We start from the raw sequence: 17,893 nt of genomic DNA on the forward strand, positions 1-17,893 counted from the left end.
ATGTGAGAAGCTTTTCAAAAGTCCCCATGCCTGAGACCCACCCCACACCAATGCAATCTTTATCACTCTGTTTCGGGCCCAAGCATCAGTGTATTTTAAAAGCTACCCAGGTGTTCCTACGACGGATCCAGTTTGAGCAGAGAAACAAAATGCATTCAATAGGAGACGCGCTTTGAATTTTGATCTTTTCCCAGGCTAGCGATATGTGGCAGCAGCAGTGACTGCAGCTCCGAGGCAGTCACACGATCACAACTTAGAACCCACACACTTACAGCCACTCTGTCCCCACACAGCCATTCTGCTTTCCATCTTCAGCACAGTATTCGATGAACTGCGTGAGATATTCAACCCTTACTGTGAAAGCAGCTCTCTGTTGGTTGATTTTGCCCAACCATACGTTACTGTAAGTGTTCTGAGCACACTCATGGTGGGCTAGGCTGAGAGCTATTATGCTTGCTGGGTTAGATGCATTGAATGCAGTTTGGACTTAGGATATTTTCAACTTATGTTGGGTTCATCAGGATGTTACCTCACTGGAAGTTGAGAAAAACCTGCACTAACATGTTATGCGCATTAATGCTAGCTCAGTATTTTGACTAGAATGGCCTGCTCTTTAAACAGTTCAAGCTACACAACCCTCCTCCTCGGGGGTTAAAGCAGCCACTGCCAGGATGCTTCCCTCGGGGCAAAAGAATGATTTCTAGGCCACAAATATCCTTACTGATCAAGGGAAATATCTCTGCTGGGAGGTCTAGATTTTGAAGGAAATATTTGGGAGTGCTGAGTTGAGAGAACTAAAAGATGATTTTTCTATGTCCCATCTAGGATTAAGATTAAAGGCATTGGCTGCCCCTCTCATGTGGGCAGAGCTTTCGTTTTCCCCTAGAAATATAATGACCCCCTGAAACAGGGACCCTTGGCCCTGTCTACTTTCACAAATAAAGGACAAGATTATTAAGCTACAGTCAGTTCTTTAAAAATGTGTTATTTTTAAAAAAAATGACAAATGAATTTTAGTAAGTTGGATAGTCTTGGTGTTAACCAGTGGAATATAATGATCTTCTCACGGCAGCTATGACTATTATTTGGATAGGAAAACTCCTGACCTTGTCTTTTAAAATATACTTACTTTGAATCTAATAAAAAAATTTTCTCATGAGGCATAATGAGAATGTATTATTTACAGAATTATTTATTTTTACTTCTGTGCAATAGTCCTCTGTCTCTTTAATGTAACTTCCCCTTAAAATGCAGCATAAATAAGTTTAATGTTTATTCTGTAATATGCATTCTTATAATAACTATATAAAACATACATTATGCAAATATAGTATAAAGTTTTCAAAAAGATAGATGTATATTCTAATTACATTATGAAACAGAAACATAATTCTGAGCAAAAAAAAATAAGATAGGGTGCAATGAAACACTTCTAATTTAAAAAAAACCCTTATGACTTTTGGGTTTTTTGTTATACATATACTTTTTTAATTGACAAGATTTTGTTCAGTGCTTTACTTTTTAAATCATTCATTGCAAGTGAATTGAGGTTATAACCTGAAAGCCTGAAGTGTTTTTGTTTTTTTTAATTTAATGGCATTTTTTTCTAATTTTACAAGCAATACACATTAATTGCAAATAACTAGGAATATATGAAAGCATAAAGTAAAAATTAAGTCACTCGCAATCCCCAACTGTCAGAGATAACTTGTTAGCATTTTAATGCATTTCATTCCAATGTCTACATGTTTGTTTCTTTTTTCAGTTACAGTATAATTTATCTACATCACTGTGTTAGTTTCAGGTGCAAAACATTGTGATTCAACATTTATATACATTACAAAGTGATCACCATGATTTACCTAGTATCTGTCGTCATACAAAGATACTACAGTATAATTGACTATATTCCCCACGTGAATATTTCACCCTTGGGACTCATTATTCTGTATCTCAGCTATTGTAAAAAATGCTGCCGTGAACATAGGAGTAAATCTTTTTAAATTAGTGTTTTCCTTTTCTTCAGATACATAACGAGAAGTGGAATCGCTGGATCTTACGGTAGTTCTATTATTAATTTCTTAAGGGAACTCCGTGCTGTTTTCCATAGTGACTAATGATTTACATTCGCACCAACAGTGTACTAGGGTTCCCTTTTACACATTTTTGCCAACACTTTTTATTTGTTGTCTTTTTGAAAATCATTGTGGTTTGATTTGCAGTTCCCTGGGGATTATTTAATATTGAGAATCTTTTCATGTGTCTGTTGGTTATGTGTGTGTTTTCTTTGGGAAAATGTCTCCTCATCACCCACAAGCATGGTATATTTTTCCATTGTTTGGGTTGTCTTTAACTTTTTTCATCAGTGTCTTGTAGTTTCCTGAGTACAGGTTTTTTACCTTCTTGGTTAGATTTATTCCTAGGTATTTTGTTATTTTTGACACAAGGGTAAATGGGATTGATTTCATAATTTTTCTACCCAAATTTTCTTGTTTAATACACGGAAACATAACAATTTTCTGAATATTAATTTTGTATCTTGCAACTTTACTTAGCTCATTGATGAGGTTTGCTGGGTTTTTTTGGTGGTATCTTTAGGATTTTACATAGATGTAGATACAGATACAGATATAGATATAGATATAGATATAGTGTCATGTCATCTGCAAACAGTGACAGTTTTACTTCCTCCTTTCCAGTCTGGATTCTTTTTATTTCTTTCCCTGGTCTGATTGCTGTAGTTAGGACCTTCAATACTATGCTGAATATAAGTGGCAAGAGTGGGCATACTTGTCTTGTTGCTGATCTTAGAGGAAACACTTTCAGCTTTTCACTATTGTGTATGATGTTAGCTGTCATATATACAGCCTTAAATACATTAAAGTTCGGCCTGTTTATACCAACTTTGTTCAGAGGTTTTTTGAAATTATAAATGGATGTTGAATTGCATTAAAAGCTTTTCCTGCATCTTTTGAGATGGTTGTATGATTTTTATTCTTGAATTTGTTGAAGTGATATATTGATACATCGATTGAGTTGTGGATATTGAACCATCTTTGCATTCGTTGGGTAATATCCCACTTAATCATAGAATATGATTCTTTTAATGTATTGTTGAATTCAGTTTGCTAATTTTTTGTTGGGGATTTTTGCATCTATGTTCAGTCTTGGGAGACTGTACATTTTTAGGAATTTTACCATTTTTTTTCTATGTTGTCCATTTTACTGGCATATAATTGCAATTTTTAAAATTTAAAATGTGTTCTTTATTTTTAATTTTGATGTTTAATTTAACAGGAATATATGAAAGTTACATATAAAAAGTGACTGCTTGGCTGGTCACTGTGAGAAAGAATAATTTGCGTTCAAGTGATTTAACCATCTTAATTTTAATAAAATCCTCTCCTTGATGTGGCTCATACCTCCAGTTCTATTTTTAATTAGACTGCTATATCATGAACTAAATGAATATATGTATATATATATAGATAGATAGATAGATAGATAGATAGATAGATAGGTTTATTATTTGTTATTATTATTGAAGTATAGTCAATGGCACTGTGTCAGTTTCTGGTGCACAGCACAATGTCCCAGCCATGCACACACACACATACACTTGCCCTCACATTCTTCATATAATTGTTCATAGTAATCTATTATGATTCTTTGTATTTATGTAGTGTCATTTGTACCTTCTCCTTTTTCATTTCTGATTTTATTGATTAGAGCCTTTTTTTTCTTGATTAGTCTGACTAAAAGTTTATTAATTTTGTTTAGCTTATAAAAGAAAACTGAGCCACAGAGAGATTAAATATATGCCCAGGGATATTCAGCCAAGAGTTCTGGAGCCAAGACTCAAATCCAAACCTATCTGGCTTTAAATTTTTCCATTACTCCGTGGGGCCTTTGCAATTAGTCTGACAAATGTATATTGAGATTTTTTTGGAGAAAAGAGGCAAATAAGCAGTGAAATCACAAAGGTAGCTCATTCAAGACACAACAGACACCTACAGAGAGAGGAGGGAAACATAAGTGTTTTATTTTTTTATGTAGCATTTTTTAGGACCTGTTCGCTTGATTCTTCCATTTTCTAAACATTGCCAAATATACTTATCATTTTATTTTTATGTCAGAATTATGTAAAAGGAATTGGATAACCCTTGAAAATCATGTAAAAATTCAGAATATTCCTAATTGTACATTTCTAAAATATAGCTAGTGAAACTCTCATGGCATTGGATATTATGTGACTCATCCAAACATGAGAGGACTCACAGGGAGTTGGCACTTTAGGAGACCTCTGAAACAACTCATGCACTCCAGCAGGGACTAGAAAGATAAGCCATAAGAGAAAATCTACTCTTTCAATCCCCATATAGATTGTCTCTGTTCCAGTGTGTATCAGGGGTGTTTGCTGAACAAAATAGCTCCTGCTTTTAGGCTCACTACCACCTTACTTCTTAGATGATGCTGAGAGTGACGGAAAAGACGACCTAAAGTGACCTCAGTCTTTCTGCTATGGTTATTAACATTAAATTACTTCCTGGTAAGATGGATATTCTAGTCAAAAGGCAGCAGTTGTTATCCAGTGTTCTTCTCCAAGTCTCCTGTCCTATTAGCCAAGCCAAAAATCGGTGGCTCTGGAATTAGCTCTATATTTCAGAATTGCCTCAAGTCATGACCCTCCTTTGCTTTCTAGGAGACCCAATATTTTTGTGTTGAGCATCTGTCCTGGTCTTTTATCCCAAGGGTTAAATCAGCTCTTTGAAAGTGGCTGCCCAGTATTTCAGTTGCCCATCTTCTTGGAAGGTGAACCTTTGTCCCATTACAAACACATATTAACTCTGAATTGATCTCACAGCTCACAGCTGTCTGGCTGTCTGGCTGCCTGCCTGGTTTTCTCAGCATTGCTCAGCCCAGAATCTGTCACTCTGCTCTCATCGTTGAAGCTAGGATGTTAGCTGAAATACAACTGAAATTATGCCTTTCACTCACTTCCTATCTGTTCATCTAGGCGTCACTTCCTTGGTATCTGTCTTTACCAGAGGGTAGGTCAGAGCCAGTCATGCATCCTTTTCTTCACTTTGCTGCCCTAATGTTGTTTTGCACAGATGTGATTCAGAGTTGACATAATCAAAAAATTAGGAATGTTTATGATGATAGGAACAAATCCAGGAAAGCTGCTGAATTACAAAATAAGTAAGTGTGTGTTCTCTGAAAGTACATAATATTAGGTACTTCAGAACTGAGTGCAATTTGGGTATCCAAGCAGATATGTAGACAGTTTGCATAAGGAAATTCTGTTTAAATGATATGAGGCCAAGGCAATGTATCTGGAACCCTTTGGTGTTCCATACCAGAATCTCTGTCTACAGAATATTGGCTGGAAAAGTCAAGTCTGAGACAGATTGGATCCAAGAAAAGTTATTGGGACAAGAATAGGAGAATAAGATAAGGCTCCAGTTTCTAAACTAAATTTTAAAGTGAGAATTGGATTGTGGGTAAACTTCAGATGTCAAGACATTAAAAATGGAACTTGGGAATTGGAAAAGGAACAAGTTGAATTGATGGTGATTCATCTGAATGTGAATCAGAGCTTCTTAAATTGTCCCAGAACAAGATCATCATCGAGCTTCACTTCATGGAAACAGCAATCACAGGAATGGCGATTTTGGCTCTTAATTTATTAATTTATTCCTAGTGGTCTCCCCAGTGAGAATATCCCAGTGCAAACTCTGGCCAGCAGACTGCTAAAAAATGACATGAATAATTTTGAAGACTGGTGCCTTCTCTGGGGCATTTATAAATGATTACTGAACATGTTTTTTACTTCTATGTATGCCTGAATTGAAAAGTCCATTTTTAGGCAATGTCTCTAAAGTTACGTAGAAGACCTGTGTATAAGAAACCTAATTTTTCTTCTCCCACTTCCGTCTCATCATGGAGCCAAGCTATGGGTTATGTTGTTCCCAACTTCACGCATCTGAATATGTGTATGTCCCTGTAGGCATGCACGGAAGGGTCTGCATCTACATCCATAAACAAGAAGTAGAAGATGTTCTGCTAACTTAGGATAAATAGTGCTTTATCATCCACAGAGAACAGTTTGAGAATAAGGAATTGGCTTCAGGTGTCTTTTTCATATAGAACCTTGTCTCTGAAGTAGTATGTTTCTGCTTAGGTACATGTCAAAGCAATTACCGTAATTTGTTGTATTTTAGGAATAGCTCTATTCAGTTTAATTCCAATATTTATTGCAATTCTCTTGTTTCAGTTTTGTAATAAATGTAAATGCTGTGCAAAAATGAAAATGTACATTTTCTTCCCTAGGACAATCTACAATCTAGAAAGGAACACAGAATAACAAATTAACATTCATCATAACATGGAAAGTTTCTAGCAAAAAACATACTAAATATATATATAGAGGCGGGGGGGAGGGAGAGAGAGAAAGCTGTACAGGCTTCAAGCATGTTATAGTGCATATGCACACACTCACACAAACACACACCGGAGAATTTCAACAACAAGAAAAACAACCCAATTTTAAAAATGGTCCAAAGACTCAAATAGATAGTTCTCTAAAGATATACAAATGGCCAAATAAGCACATGAAGAGGTGTTTAAGATCATTACTCATTAGTAATGACTACTCAGATGCAAATCAAAACCATTTTATATCCATAGGATGACTATAATTGAGAAAACTGAAAAATAACAAGTGTTGACAAAAGTATGGAAAAATTGCAGCCCTCATACGTTGCTGGTGGGAATATAAAATAGTACAACCCTTTGAAAATCTGTTTGGCAGTTCCTCAAAGCGTTAAACATAGAATTACCATATGACCCAGCAATTCTCTTCTTAGGTGTATACCCAAGAGGATTGAAGCATCTATTTGTACAAAAACACATGTATGTTAATGTTCATAGCAGCACTTTTCAAAATAGCCAAAACATGGAAACAATTCAAATATACATCGGCTGATGAATGAGTAAACGAAATATATTTCCATAAAATGGTGTACTTTTTAGCTGTAAAGAGGAGTGAAATACAGACACATGCTACAACATACATTAACCTTGAATGAAGACATTATGCTAAGTGAAAGAAGTCAGTCAAACACAGAGGCAACACATTGTAAGGATCCCGTTTGTATGATATATCCAGAACATGAAGTTTCTTTTTGGAGTGAAGAAAATGTTCTAGAAATAGTGGCGATGGTTGCACAGGATTGTGAATATACTAATAAACTACCAGACTTGATACTTTAAAATGGTTAAAGTGTAAATTTATGTAGTGAATTTTTATCACAGTTTAAAAAGTACAATCACATCTATATAAAAGTAAACAGAATTTACAACATAAAGATACAGGTTTATAAATGCCAGTAAAAGTACAATTTATAAAATATAGGCATGATGCTCTTGATGGACATCTAAGAGTGAATTTTCTAAGAATGTTTCAAAAGCACATTTGTAAATCTGTGTTTTGGAACTGGAAAATGTTATGGTGGTTCCAGTATCACTGAGTTTTGGGGATAGGGCAGGAATGATTATATTCAAATGCTAGAAAATAATGTCTACACCTTGTTCTTTAATAGAAAACTAAAAGCCTTCTGTTTGTTCCCCATATTTTATTTTCAAGGTTGTTTTATCACTGGCATTCAAGCCTGATTGAGTATTAAATGACATCAATATTTGTTAGCTCTTGTTTTAATCTTACTTAAATATATTGTAATTTTGAGACTTCTTGATCAAAAACTTGTATTTTGATTACTACGAGAACATTATTTTAGTAGATGGAATATATATAGTTTTATTATTTTTATACACAATTTTTTAACGCTCATTATATTTGGCTTCTTCCATGACATTATTGCCCATATTAATTCAAAATTTTTTGTTACCATCTTAATACAATGAAATTCCTAAAAATTATTTTAAAAATTTGAAAAATCATGTAAATTTAATGTTACTTTTGGTAACATATCTAAACTTTTTTCTTAATTGAAATAAAATACATTGAGCTTCATGTATATTTAGAAAATCCCTCTAAAAATACCTGCAAAATACTAAGATCTATGGTTTTCTTCTGAATAGATTCATTATTGATGCTAAACTACACATTTTATTTTTCTTATTTTTCCAACAGAGTTATTGTTAGCTAAAGGAGTGATATATGAAAAATGCAGTGTGTAAATTGTAAAGTTCAACAAAGAATATCTACGTATTCTTTTTTTTTTTAATTAAGCCTGTTTTGTTCATTTAGATGTTATGTTATCAAAACAGGGGAAAACATGCTACTTATCATTCACTTGTGCATTAATTGATTTTATACATTGGCAATCCTCATCTTGGGCAAAACATACTTTTTTCTGTTTCTTTTTTTGTGATTGTCTTTTCCAACTAAATATGCTTTCAAAAAGAGTAAAGAACATTTTGCATGTTTGTTTTAAAATTTAATGTCTGGTGGTATTTATATTTTAAGAAGTCTTTGTTTCTGCACAGGGTTACGTAACTACTGTAGCGTATATAAACAATATGTGTTTTCTTTTTCTTACAGATTCTACAAAGAAATTAAAAGATGTTCTTGAAGAATTCCATGGTAATGGTGTGCTTGCAAAGTATAATCCTGAAGGGGTAAAACTTCTTTTTTTCTTTATATGTTTTATATAGATGTTTGGAGGAGAGATTTTTTTTTAAACAACAATTTCTTAGAAATATATATTCATAAATGAAATGAAATTGATAATGAAATGCTATTCTGGAAGATACATGAATGGTGTACTGCTTTTTTCATCCAAAAACATTTTGCTAATGAAGATAACATTTTTATATTGTGTGCTTGAAAGAATAGGGATCATCTATAGTCTATGTTAGGTTATTTTCCTAGAAGTCAGGACATAGGACTAGGTAGAAGGGGAAAGTTTGCCTGACTGTCACTCTATGACCTGCATATATTCACCCCAAACAAACATCAGTATGGGGCAAGGGAAGTATTCCCTTGACTGAAGAAAGAGTCTGTGATGGATACAATTGGTCTATTACTTTAAAGAGGAGTTTAAATAAAACGAAAGGAATTTCTACTCCCTATCTTGTTTTAGCCCGTTACCAGTAAGCTTATGAGTTCATGAAATTTTCTCCCTGTAAAAAGTTGATGTCTTGTCAATTGCTGTGGAACACCATTCTTGAACAAATGAACACCATGAACACCGTGCCTTTTCCTTCTTAAGTATTTGGTAAATTACCTTGTGTTTCATGTTACCTGAGAGATGTTACATATTAAATGCTTGATCATCATCGCTGTGATCTTTTGCAGCCTCACCAAATGGTAGTTAGGTTGTATGGGATTTCAAACAAACTGCCCTTTGCAGTTTTGCCTGGATATTTCATCTAGCCATCTAGGTAGATTTGTTTGCTGATTAAAATGTGGTTTGTTTTTTTTGTTATCATTGTCATTGTGGTTTTGAATGTTTGCAAAAGCACAGTTCTTGATTATCCTTAATATTTTATTTCTCTGGGAGCTATAGAAATTATATTTTAGTCAAAACCCAAACTCTAAATTTCGACCTCAAAACTTTCATATTGCTCTATAATTTCCTTTTAGTATTTCCAATACTATTTTTATTCCAATAATTATTAATTTTCATGCTATAGTTTTTAAATTCTTTTTATACTGTGATACATAACTATACTTAAAAAAATTCTTTAACCTAAAATTTATTTTCTTTCTTAAAAATAAAGTTAAAAGTTTAGTGCCTGCAAATGATGTGGAAAAATAGACAATTTAAAGCCATACACATTTGCCTGTATCAGGGGCAAGATACAGGCAGGTGGCCTACATTATTCCTCACATTTTATTTTCCTAGGTGCTATAGAGTGAGGGAAAAAAATGTTGGCAGATAAATTTGTAGAACTGAAAATCTCAAAGACCAAGAAAGCAGAGTTGGAAAGGTAAAGGTGACAACTTTACGGAATTACTGTAAGACCCAAAAATGTCATTAATGTCTACATTCCCAGTCCCAGTTGAAAACATGCATGTTATCTAATTTACATACAGAAAGGAAACCAGTTTTTTTCTCCCTAAAGATAGCCATTGGCTATAAATTCAATTGAAATGTGATCTTGTTTGCAAAGTAGACTTTTTGCTTCAATTATTTCTTATTTAAAGGACTCTCAAGACTTAGTCTTACTGATGTTCTATATTTCATGAGGATTGCCAGTCACTGTATTCTGGATTTATTGAGGTAATTACTAGATTCATTATAAGACATACATATGATGTCAGCCTTCAGTAATGTACTTCTCCATAAATGCACAGATCTGCTCTTGAAATGAACTATCAAAATAATGAACAGCTGAAAAACAAATGTTAGATCTCATGACCCCAAAATATTTCTAATTTAAGAGTGAAACCACTCTTTCACCTTGAAGCTGATAGGTATTTTCCCTTCAAGTGAAAAATTTAAAGTTTACGCGCTTCTCTTGAGCACTAGTATGTATTTTACAAAAGCCAATAGGAATAATTAGGAGTAGTCATTGCTGAGAAAGAAATCTTTAAGGCCTTGAGATTCTCTTCAGTACATGTCTCCATGAAGTTTACAGAAAGTTACTCTAATAGTATGAACGCATTCATACTGTCCACTCACGTGCGAAGTCATCACTTCTATTGACTGGTTAAGTTTAGCCTAAAGTAGGCATAGATGACTACCTAATTGATGTTCAAATATATAAGAAAAACTACAAAAGTGAGTAATCTAGTCTGCTTTTAGAATAAATCACTAACACTTTATTTTCTAAAACGAACATGGCTGTGTCATCCATATAAAATGTATTTGCAAAGGGAGAACAACTTAAGTAGCTCTTAAATTTGCTTCCCCCCTTTACAGAGTAAAGCTGCTTAAATGTTAGATGCATTATTTTACTTATCATTCACTTGAACTATTGAATTATAAAAGCTCTGTGCATTAAAAACTTAATCCAATGAAAATGTTTATTTGAAGAGAGAGTATCTGTGAAGTATAATATATGGATGAATCATTTATTTTTAATTCCTGTTCCTATTTTAAAGATCATTTGGCAATCATTCTTTGAGGAAATAAATAACAGAATCAGAAGGTGTAAATTTAAACAAGTGACTTTAAAGATTCTTTAAGAATAAAAACTTAGGAAAGGCCTTGAAACAAATATGATTATAACATTTTTAAATAAAGAAACTCATTTTAAGAAAAGTAACATGACTTTCCCAAGATTAACCAACTCGATTTAGGACAATAACCATACTTAAAATCTGGATGCTTGGAATCCCAGTTTAAGACCTTTCCACTTCACTTAACTGACTAGGCCATTAGAATGAGAGGGAAGGTCTTAGATGAGAAGGATAAGGGGGAGTGAAAGGTATTTCACATACTTGAGTGGCGTTGCTTATGTAGTGAGTGTGGCATATTCCAGGGAACATAAGTGTGACTGACTCACGCCTAACAAGGTAAGAGACTCCCGTTAGTCTCCGACTAACCATGTGTGAATAAAACAAAGGCTACGATTAAAGGTAAGTTGTAGTAGCCGGCCAGTCCTAGTGAGAAATTTACAGTAAAACACAGAACATCTCAGATACTATTTCATTGACATCTAAAGAGATGGAAAGAAATTAAGTAGTGGCACATGTGTGGAAAGATATTTATCTTCAAAGGGATGGAAAGAGGCTAGGGATGTTATTCCAATAGAAGGAAACAGCAATGGGGAATAAGTATAATCTATTTTTATACATATTATATCTTTATCTTCTCTGGAAAGTTTTAATCATACTGTATGCGTTTTTCATTATATTTATCTCATGTCAGTTAGAACTGTTTGCTTCTTACATTCTAAGATTGATCTAGTCAGGGATTCTCAAGTTTTAGCTTGCAGCAGAATCACGTGGGGGTCTTTTTAAAACAGAGATTGTTGGGGTGGAGTGGATAGCTCGGTGGCAGAGCACGCGCTCAGTAGGCATGAGGTCCTGGGTTCAATCCCCAGTCCCTCCATTAAAAAAAATTAATTAATAAATAAACCTAACACAGAGATTGTTGCCTTCCCCCTCGCCCTTTAGTTTCTGTGTTTCCACGGTGGGGCTCAAAAATCTATATTTCTATAAATTTCCCAGCTGATGTGAAGCTGCTAGTTTGGAACCACATTTTTGAGACCCGTGTAGCTAGGGGATGTTTTAAAATCAATCTGTAACTTGACTTTTTAGTTAAATTATCAGCAATACGAGATAATGAGTATAAATTCTCTTACATTAACACATGTATTCTTTCTTTCCTTGCATGCACAGAAACAAGACATTCTTAACCAAGTAAGACATTTTCTTTTCTATTAAATTCTGTCTTTTCTTTCTTTATTCTGATGTGAGCTATGAATTTCTCATCCATATCACTGTGCTGTACTTCTGTACCAGTAAGAGTCATATAATATGCAAGACTGTCTGTAATACTTATAAAGTTATAAGTGACTGATATTTGCTCAAATTAAGGTCTCAAATGGAACTGATGCTTTAGGAGAATTGAAAAGGGTCCAGAGCATAAGCTTCAGTTTTGTAGTCTGTTGAATTTAATTTTCTAATTTCACCAAAAGAGAATCAGGCTCTGCTCAGATCCTTTATTTAATGAAAGTCTTAATTTATTAATTTGCAATGGGAAATTTTGAAATTACTTTTAAATGCAATTGATAAGGGCTTTTAAAAAATTGGTCTACAGTGCTGTTAGAATCTGTGGGGAAAATAGAAGGGAAAAGCTGCTGATTTTTGCCCTCCTGGAAAAAAAGAGTAACCCGTCTGTTGCTTCAGCCACTCTCTCCTGGTAAAGTCCATTTTGTAAAGCAAGTCATATGTCCATAGTTCAGTTGGGCGCATAGAAGTACAACACGCTTTTGAGTTCTCTATATGGATTTTTCTATCCTACTAGGAATATATCTTCCTAAAATGCACGAGTTGTCTAAAACCATAATATTATCTCCCTTGGACAATACTGGATATATACTAGTTGCTTCTTATTCCCAAGTTTCCCTATTGCTTCAGGGACAAGCACTGTGATTTCATCCTCAACATGTCCCAGTATAATTACTTACATCAGAATGATCTTGACTGCCTTAGACATTCATCCTACATATTATAGTCTCCTAGGATGAGGCACAGCTGAAATGACAACTCATTGACTGCAGATTTTTACTAGTCTCTTTCAGAGAATGGCCTTTCCTTGATCTCATCCCTGACCTGGGTGGAAACCTATGAGCTTCCCCAAAGGCAGTCTACATGGGTTTTCTGTTAATAGAAGGCAGCTCCTCAGAGTAAACAGTCACTTTTAGGAAGTATGCCCTGGCTTTTAATGGGCATTTGTTGAGCACCTTGGTCAACAAACACATCATTCTGCACAACCTGCATCTCTACTCCAGGCTGTCTGAAAACTAGTGTTGAAGTTAGCCTGTCTTTTCTTGGAGTCAGCAGAAGAGCTTCCACCTTCCTTTGTCTTATTCAGTCATTGTTCCGTATGCAGTTGTTTGGTAGGGAAGCAATTTCAGTAGCGGAGTAGAAAGAACGTGGAAAGCTGAGGGGTAGCCAAAGGGGGAAAAAAAAAGAATGAAGGCATGCTTATTTATTTGCCCTTTATGTGTTCTTTGTCTCTTACTGTTCTGTGAGTATAGGATTTTCTCTTTACATTTTCTCTCAGTAGATAATTCTTGGCTCAAAGCTGAGTTAAGTTTTCGTAGCTCCCTGGGCATACCTTATGTTTGTTCTCAGCACTCTGTATTGGGTTTATGTTAATGTGCGTACCTTTTACATTCAAACAAGTGAGTTGCTTCAATCCCTTAATAAGAAACGGTGGAGTTCAGAACCTACATTTTGTGGGGCTACTGCCAAACATAGTGTTTTAATGTCTTTAACAAGGATATACTGCCAAACATAGCGTTTTAATGTCTTTAACAAGGATATTGACACTGATACAATTATTAGCAATGATATAAACACCCTTTTATTGTGAGGTATAATTGTCCTTCCTGAACCAAATTCAACCCTTCACATTCAAGACAACACCTGGAAAGTATAACAGAGAAAATCTGGTCTTAGGAATCCAACTGAACTGAGTTCAAATCCCACATCAGCCACATATGAGCAAGTCTTGGGCAAGTTACTTCATCTCTCCTAGGCTCGGTTTGTTCACCTACAAAAAGAAGAGCCCTACTGAGTTGTTAACAGGGTTAAAAGCATTCAGTTCTAAAGTATAGTAAAATAATTATCTCTATGGTGTTCCACTGATGTTTAGAGTCAGTGGCTGTTGGTCACACTAAGCAACCAACATGATTCATATGAAAGTTCTGGAGTGTGTCTGAAAGGGGAAGGTGAGAATATCAGAGATACCCCAACCAATCCTGGGACCTTGAGTCAGAGCCTCAATTTTCTCACCTATAAAGTGAGGAAATAGAGCGCTGTAACTCTTGATGTCTTTTCTAACATTAATTTCCTTCTGCTGTGAGGTATGAGTGGAGGACATGATGGGTGATTTGTTTCCACTACCAAGCCTGGTCACAATCTAGAATGCTGTCCTGGTGATAGAGTGATGGTGTCTGTCGTATTGGCTCCACCTCCCACAACTGCGTAACTGCCAGGACAATGAGTTAGCGAGGATTAGTATGACATGGTGACCAGTATTTCAGCTTTACCTCCCTGTTCCTGTCAACACAAGTTCATCTTGTTTTTATCAAACCTACGACCAGAACACAGTTTTGAAAACATACCACCAAATTGAATAATAAAATGCCTACTACAGTTCTGTGTTATTAACCTGATATTGACTAGGTATGAATTATTGTTGAAAAATATAGTAACTTTTATTTCAGTATATGATCTTGAGTATAAGTTGTTATTCAGAGAATTGCTCTGGTGTAGAATGGAACCATGTCTAACACTTCGAGAAGATACTTGCATAGATACTTACGAGACTAATTAGTTATGTCATAATTAAAGAAATCAATTTGAATAGCTCCTTGCAGGTTTCTAGTAATTGCACTGAGGATCAAATCTCAACATTCCCCAAAAAACACACAGTTTTGTATCTATGAAAACGTTTAGAATTTGAGAGTGGACCATCTGCTACATCTTATCCTAAATTGAAAGCTTAGATTCATGATTTGACTGCTTGAAGTGGCCAGGTGACAATCTGTCACAGTTGATCTATTTCTCCCCTAACTTTCTATACCAAACATACAGAAATTTTCAAATAGATAAATATTTAGGGTACATAAAATATGATTATACTACAGATAAGTTTTCCCTACAGATGAATTTTAAAAACAAGCTTAAATAATTTGAAAAATAAATTAGTAACTCTCCTTAGTTTAATGATAATAATATCCAGCTTTGAAGTTTGGTATTTAAACGTTCTGTGTAGATTGTTCTATCATTCCTTTCATCAGTTTTATTAAATAATTTATATAAGAGTTGAAAATCAGGTTAGAGAGACAGTGATGCTAGGATCTTCAGGGATCCTTTCGCACTTTTCCAAGGACAAATCGAACAAACTCTTTAGGTGTTTGCTCCACCTGAAGCTTATTTTTCAGATTTGACTATTGTTGTTTGTGTGTTTTCACCATCCAGAATAGGTGGGTTTTATGGTTTTTGGTTTTCTTGAGCCTAAGGGCACTGAAAGTTATTAGGGGAAAGTAAATCTGGAGATTTTTGTAGAAAGGTTTAGAGTGTCTAAGTATTTTAAGATTTTTTAATGGGTAAGGGAAATCATAAATAATATTCTAAAGTTCATCAAGTTAAGTTTGCCATTTAGAAAAATACTTCTAGAGCCAATGTGAACAACAGGCTTGAGTTAAAGAGAAGACCAGGTATGCGTTACCGAAGCAGTGCAATCAAATGACGGAACCTGGGGTGGCAGTGGGGATTGTAGTGGAGCTGGGTCCAAATTTAGAACATGTTTCAGATATGTAGTCAAAAGTAATAGGTTACCCTTAAAATGTCAAAAGGCAAGGGAAGAGTTTCAGTCAATTCAGAGTTTTCAAGATTGTGGAATTGAGCAGAGATAGTTATGCCATTACTTTTTATTTTTATACTTTTATTTCCCTTTTCCTGAAATGTCTAGGTTATTGATAGACTAAATACATTTGATAGTGACAAACTAAACACCTAGTTGTTCTAGGTGTGAATATTGGAAAATCAAAATCTGTCTATAAAATTAAACTTCGATTAACTATAACATAGTAGATTTTGAAGTTAGAAATATTTAGGTCCTTGGTGCTAACTAGGAGTTTTTGATGCTGGGCACTTGACATAACTTTCCTGAGCCCCAGCTTCTTTGTCTATAATATAGGATGATATAGCATTATACTCACAGAGTTATTGTGAGGATTAAAGGTACAATGTTTGTACACATAACATACTTGTGTAGTTCCTAGAACACAGTAACATTTAGACAGCATTTCCATGATATGTACCAAACATTTAAAATGAACATCTAATTTCATTTTTCCATTTATGGATAATAGAGAATGTCACTGACTATAAAGATTAAAAGGAGAGATTGGAGGCTTCAAAAAGGAGTTAGGCATAAAAACACCCACTAGTGAAAGATAAACGTATAGGAAGTCAGAAGAGCATTTGGAACAGAAAAAAATTATTGGGTTGCATCCCAAATGCATTTATGGCGTGTATATTGTATACTAGATATTGTATGTAGTCCTGTGGGAGGAACAGAAATGGTCAAGATGATCTTTGCTATCAAAGAGTATCAGACTAATAAATACATTTTACAAATTGCTGACAAAGGCTTCAACTCAAGGAAATCTTAAGCCCTGCAAATAATTAGTGGATTCTCTGACCCAATTGTAAAATCTCAGTCTCTCACTCTTACATGTTGGCTAAGTGTTTTGTGGTCTTCTACATTTTCTCATTTTGATGTTTCTTCCAGACCTAACTATGGTAGATTTGGGTCTGGATGGATTAGAAGGAATAGAATTTATGAGAAAAATATATATTTGAAATCGTTCCAAATTCTTTGTTATTTTGTTATCATTAGTCTGGTTGATTTTGTTTTGTTATAACCTGCTGCAATATTAAATCTATAGCTGTACACTAACATACTTTAAAATAATCTCATTTGAGCTTAAATGAAATAATATATTCCTGATGGGAAGTTTTTTGTATTGATCATATTTCACAAATTCTTATCATCCCATCAGAGTCAATTTTCTTTCTTGCTAGATTTCCTACAAAGAGGTAACAGAGTGAATTTTTTTTTGTTCTGTTCTTGTGTCCATACCTCAAATATATAATGAAGACCTCCAGCGTAAAAGACACTGCATTATGCACTATGTGATGCGAAGTCCTGTTGGATATGACAGTCTAGCAGGGAAGAAGATATATTCTTAAGTCTACCTGTACACATGTCTGCATTAGAAGAACTCCCTTTGGAAATTTTCTTTAAAAATAAGATACAAATAGGCAATAATTAAAACCTGGCATTACTAATGAAACTTACATAGGCATAGTTGTTCAATAAATCTTTATTGGGTTTCATTTTTTGAGGAGAAAATAACTTTCAAGCCTTTAGTGTGCGCTTCATTAACAGCTAACACCAGTTCTAAGGGCAACACTGAGAACTAGATGAGGCAGCGTCTTTAAGTGGATTCCAGTGAAGTGCAAAATTTAGTTGATTAGATACTCTTGATCACAAGGTATCCTGAAAATCATAATAAAAATATTCTGCTTAAAATTCTTCCAACCCATTATTTGCATTTTATAATTACTCAAATAATTTGGAGTAGCATTGCTTATTTTTCTCGCCATTTATGATTTTTTACTGGAAAATACTCTTCTAGTTTTCTCTCTACTGAGTTGTAATAAATGTTGGTC

At 34.4% G+C, this 17,893-nt stretch overlaps 1 protein-coding gene across 1 annotated transcript in view; it reads left to right on the plus strand.

The window, feature by feature from the left end:
• Positions 1 to 17,893, plus strand: part of DGKB (diacylglycerol kinase beta) — a 586,586-nt gene that overhangs the window by 115,987 nt on the left and 452,706 nt on the right. The window contains exons 3-4 of the mRNA XM_072964909.1: positions 8,567 to 8,643; positions 12,317 to 12,337. Of these exons, the coding sequence (XP_072821010.1) occupies positions 8,567 to 8,643; positions 12,317 to 12,337 (98 nt within the window). The remainder of the gene's footprint in view (positions 1 to 8,566; positions 8,644 to 12,316; positions 12,338 to 17,893) is intronic.

Source organism: Vicugna pacos, chromosome 7, assembly GCF_048564905.1.
Source record: "Vicugna pacos chromosome 7, VicPac4, whole genome shotgun sequence".
NCBI lineage: Eukaryota > Metazoa > Chordata > Mammalia > Artiodactyla > Camelidae > Vicugna > Vicugna pacos.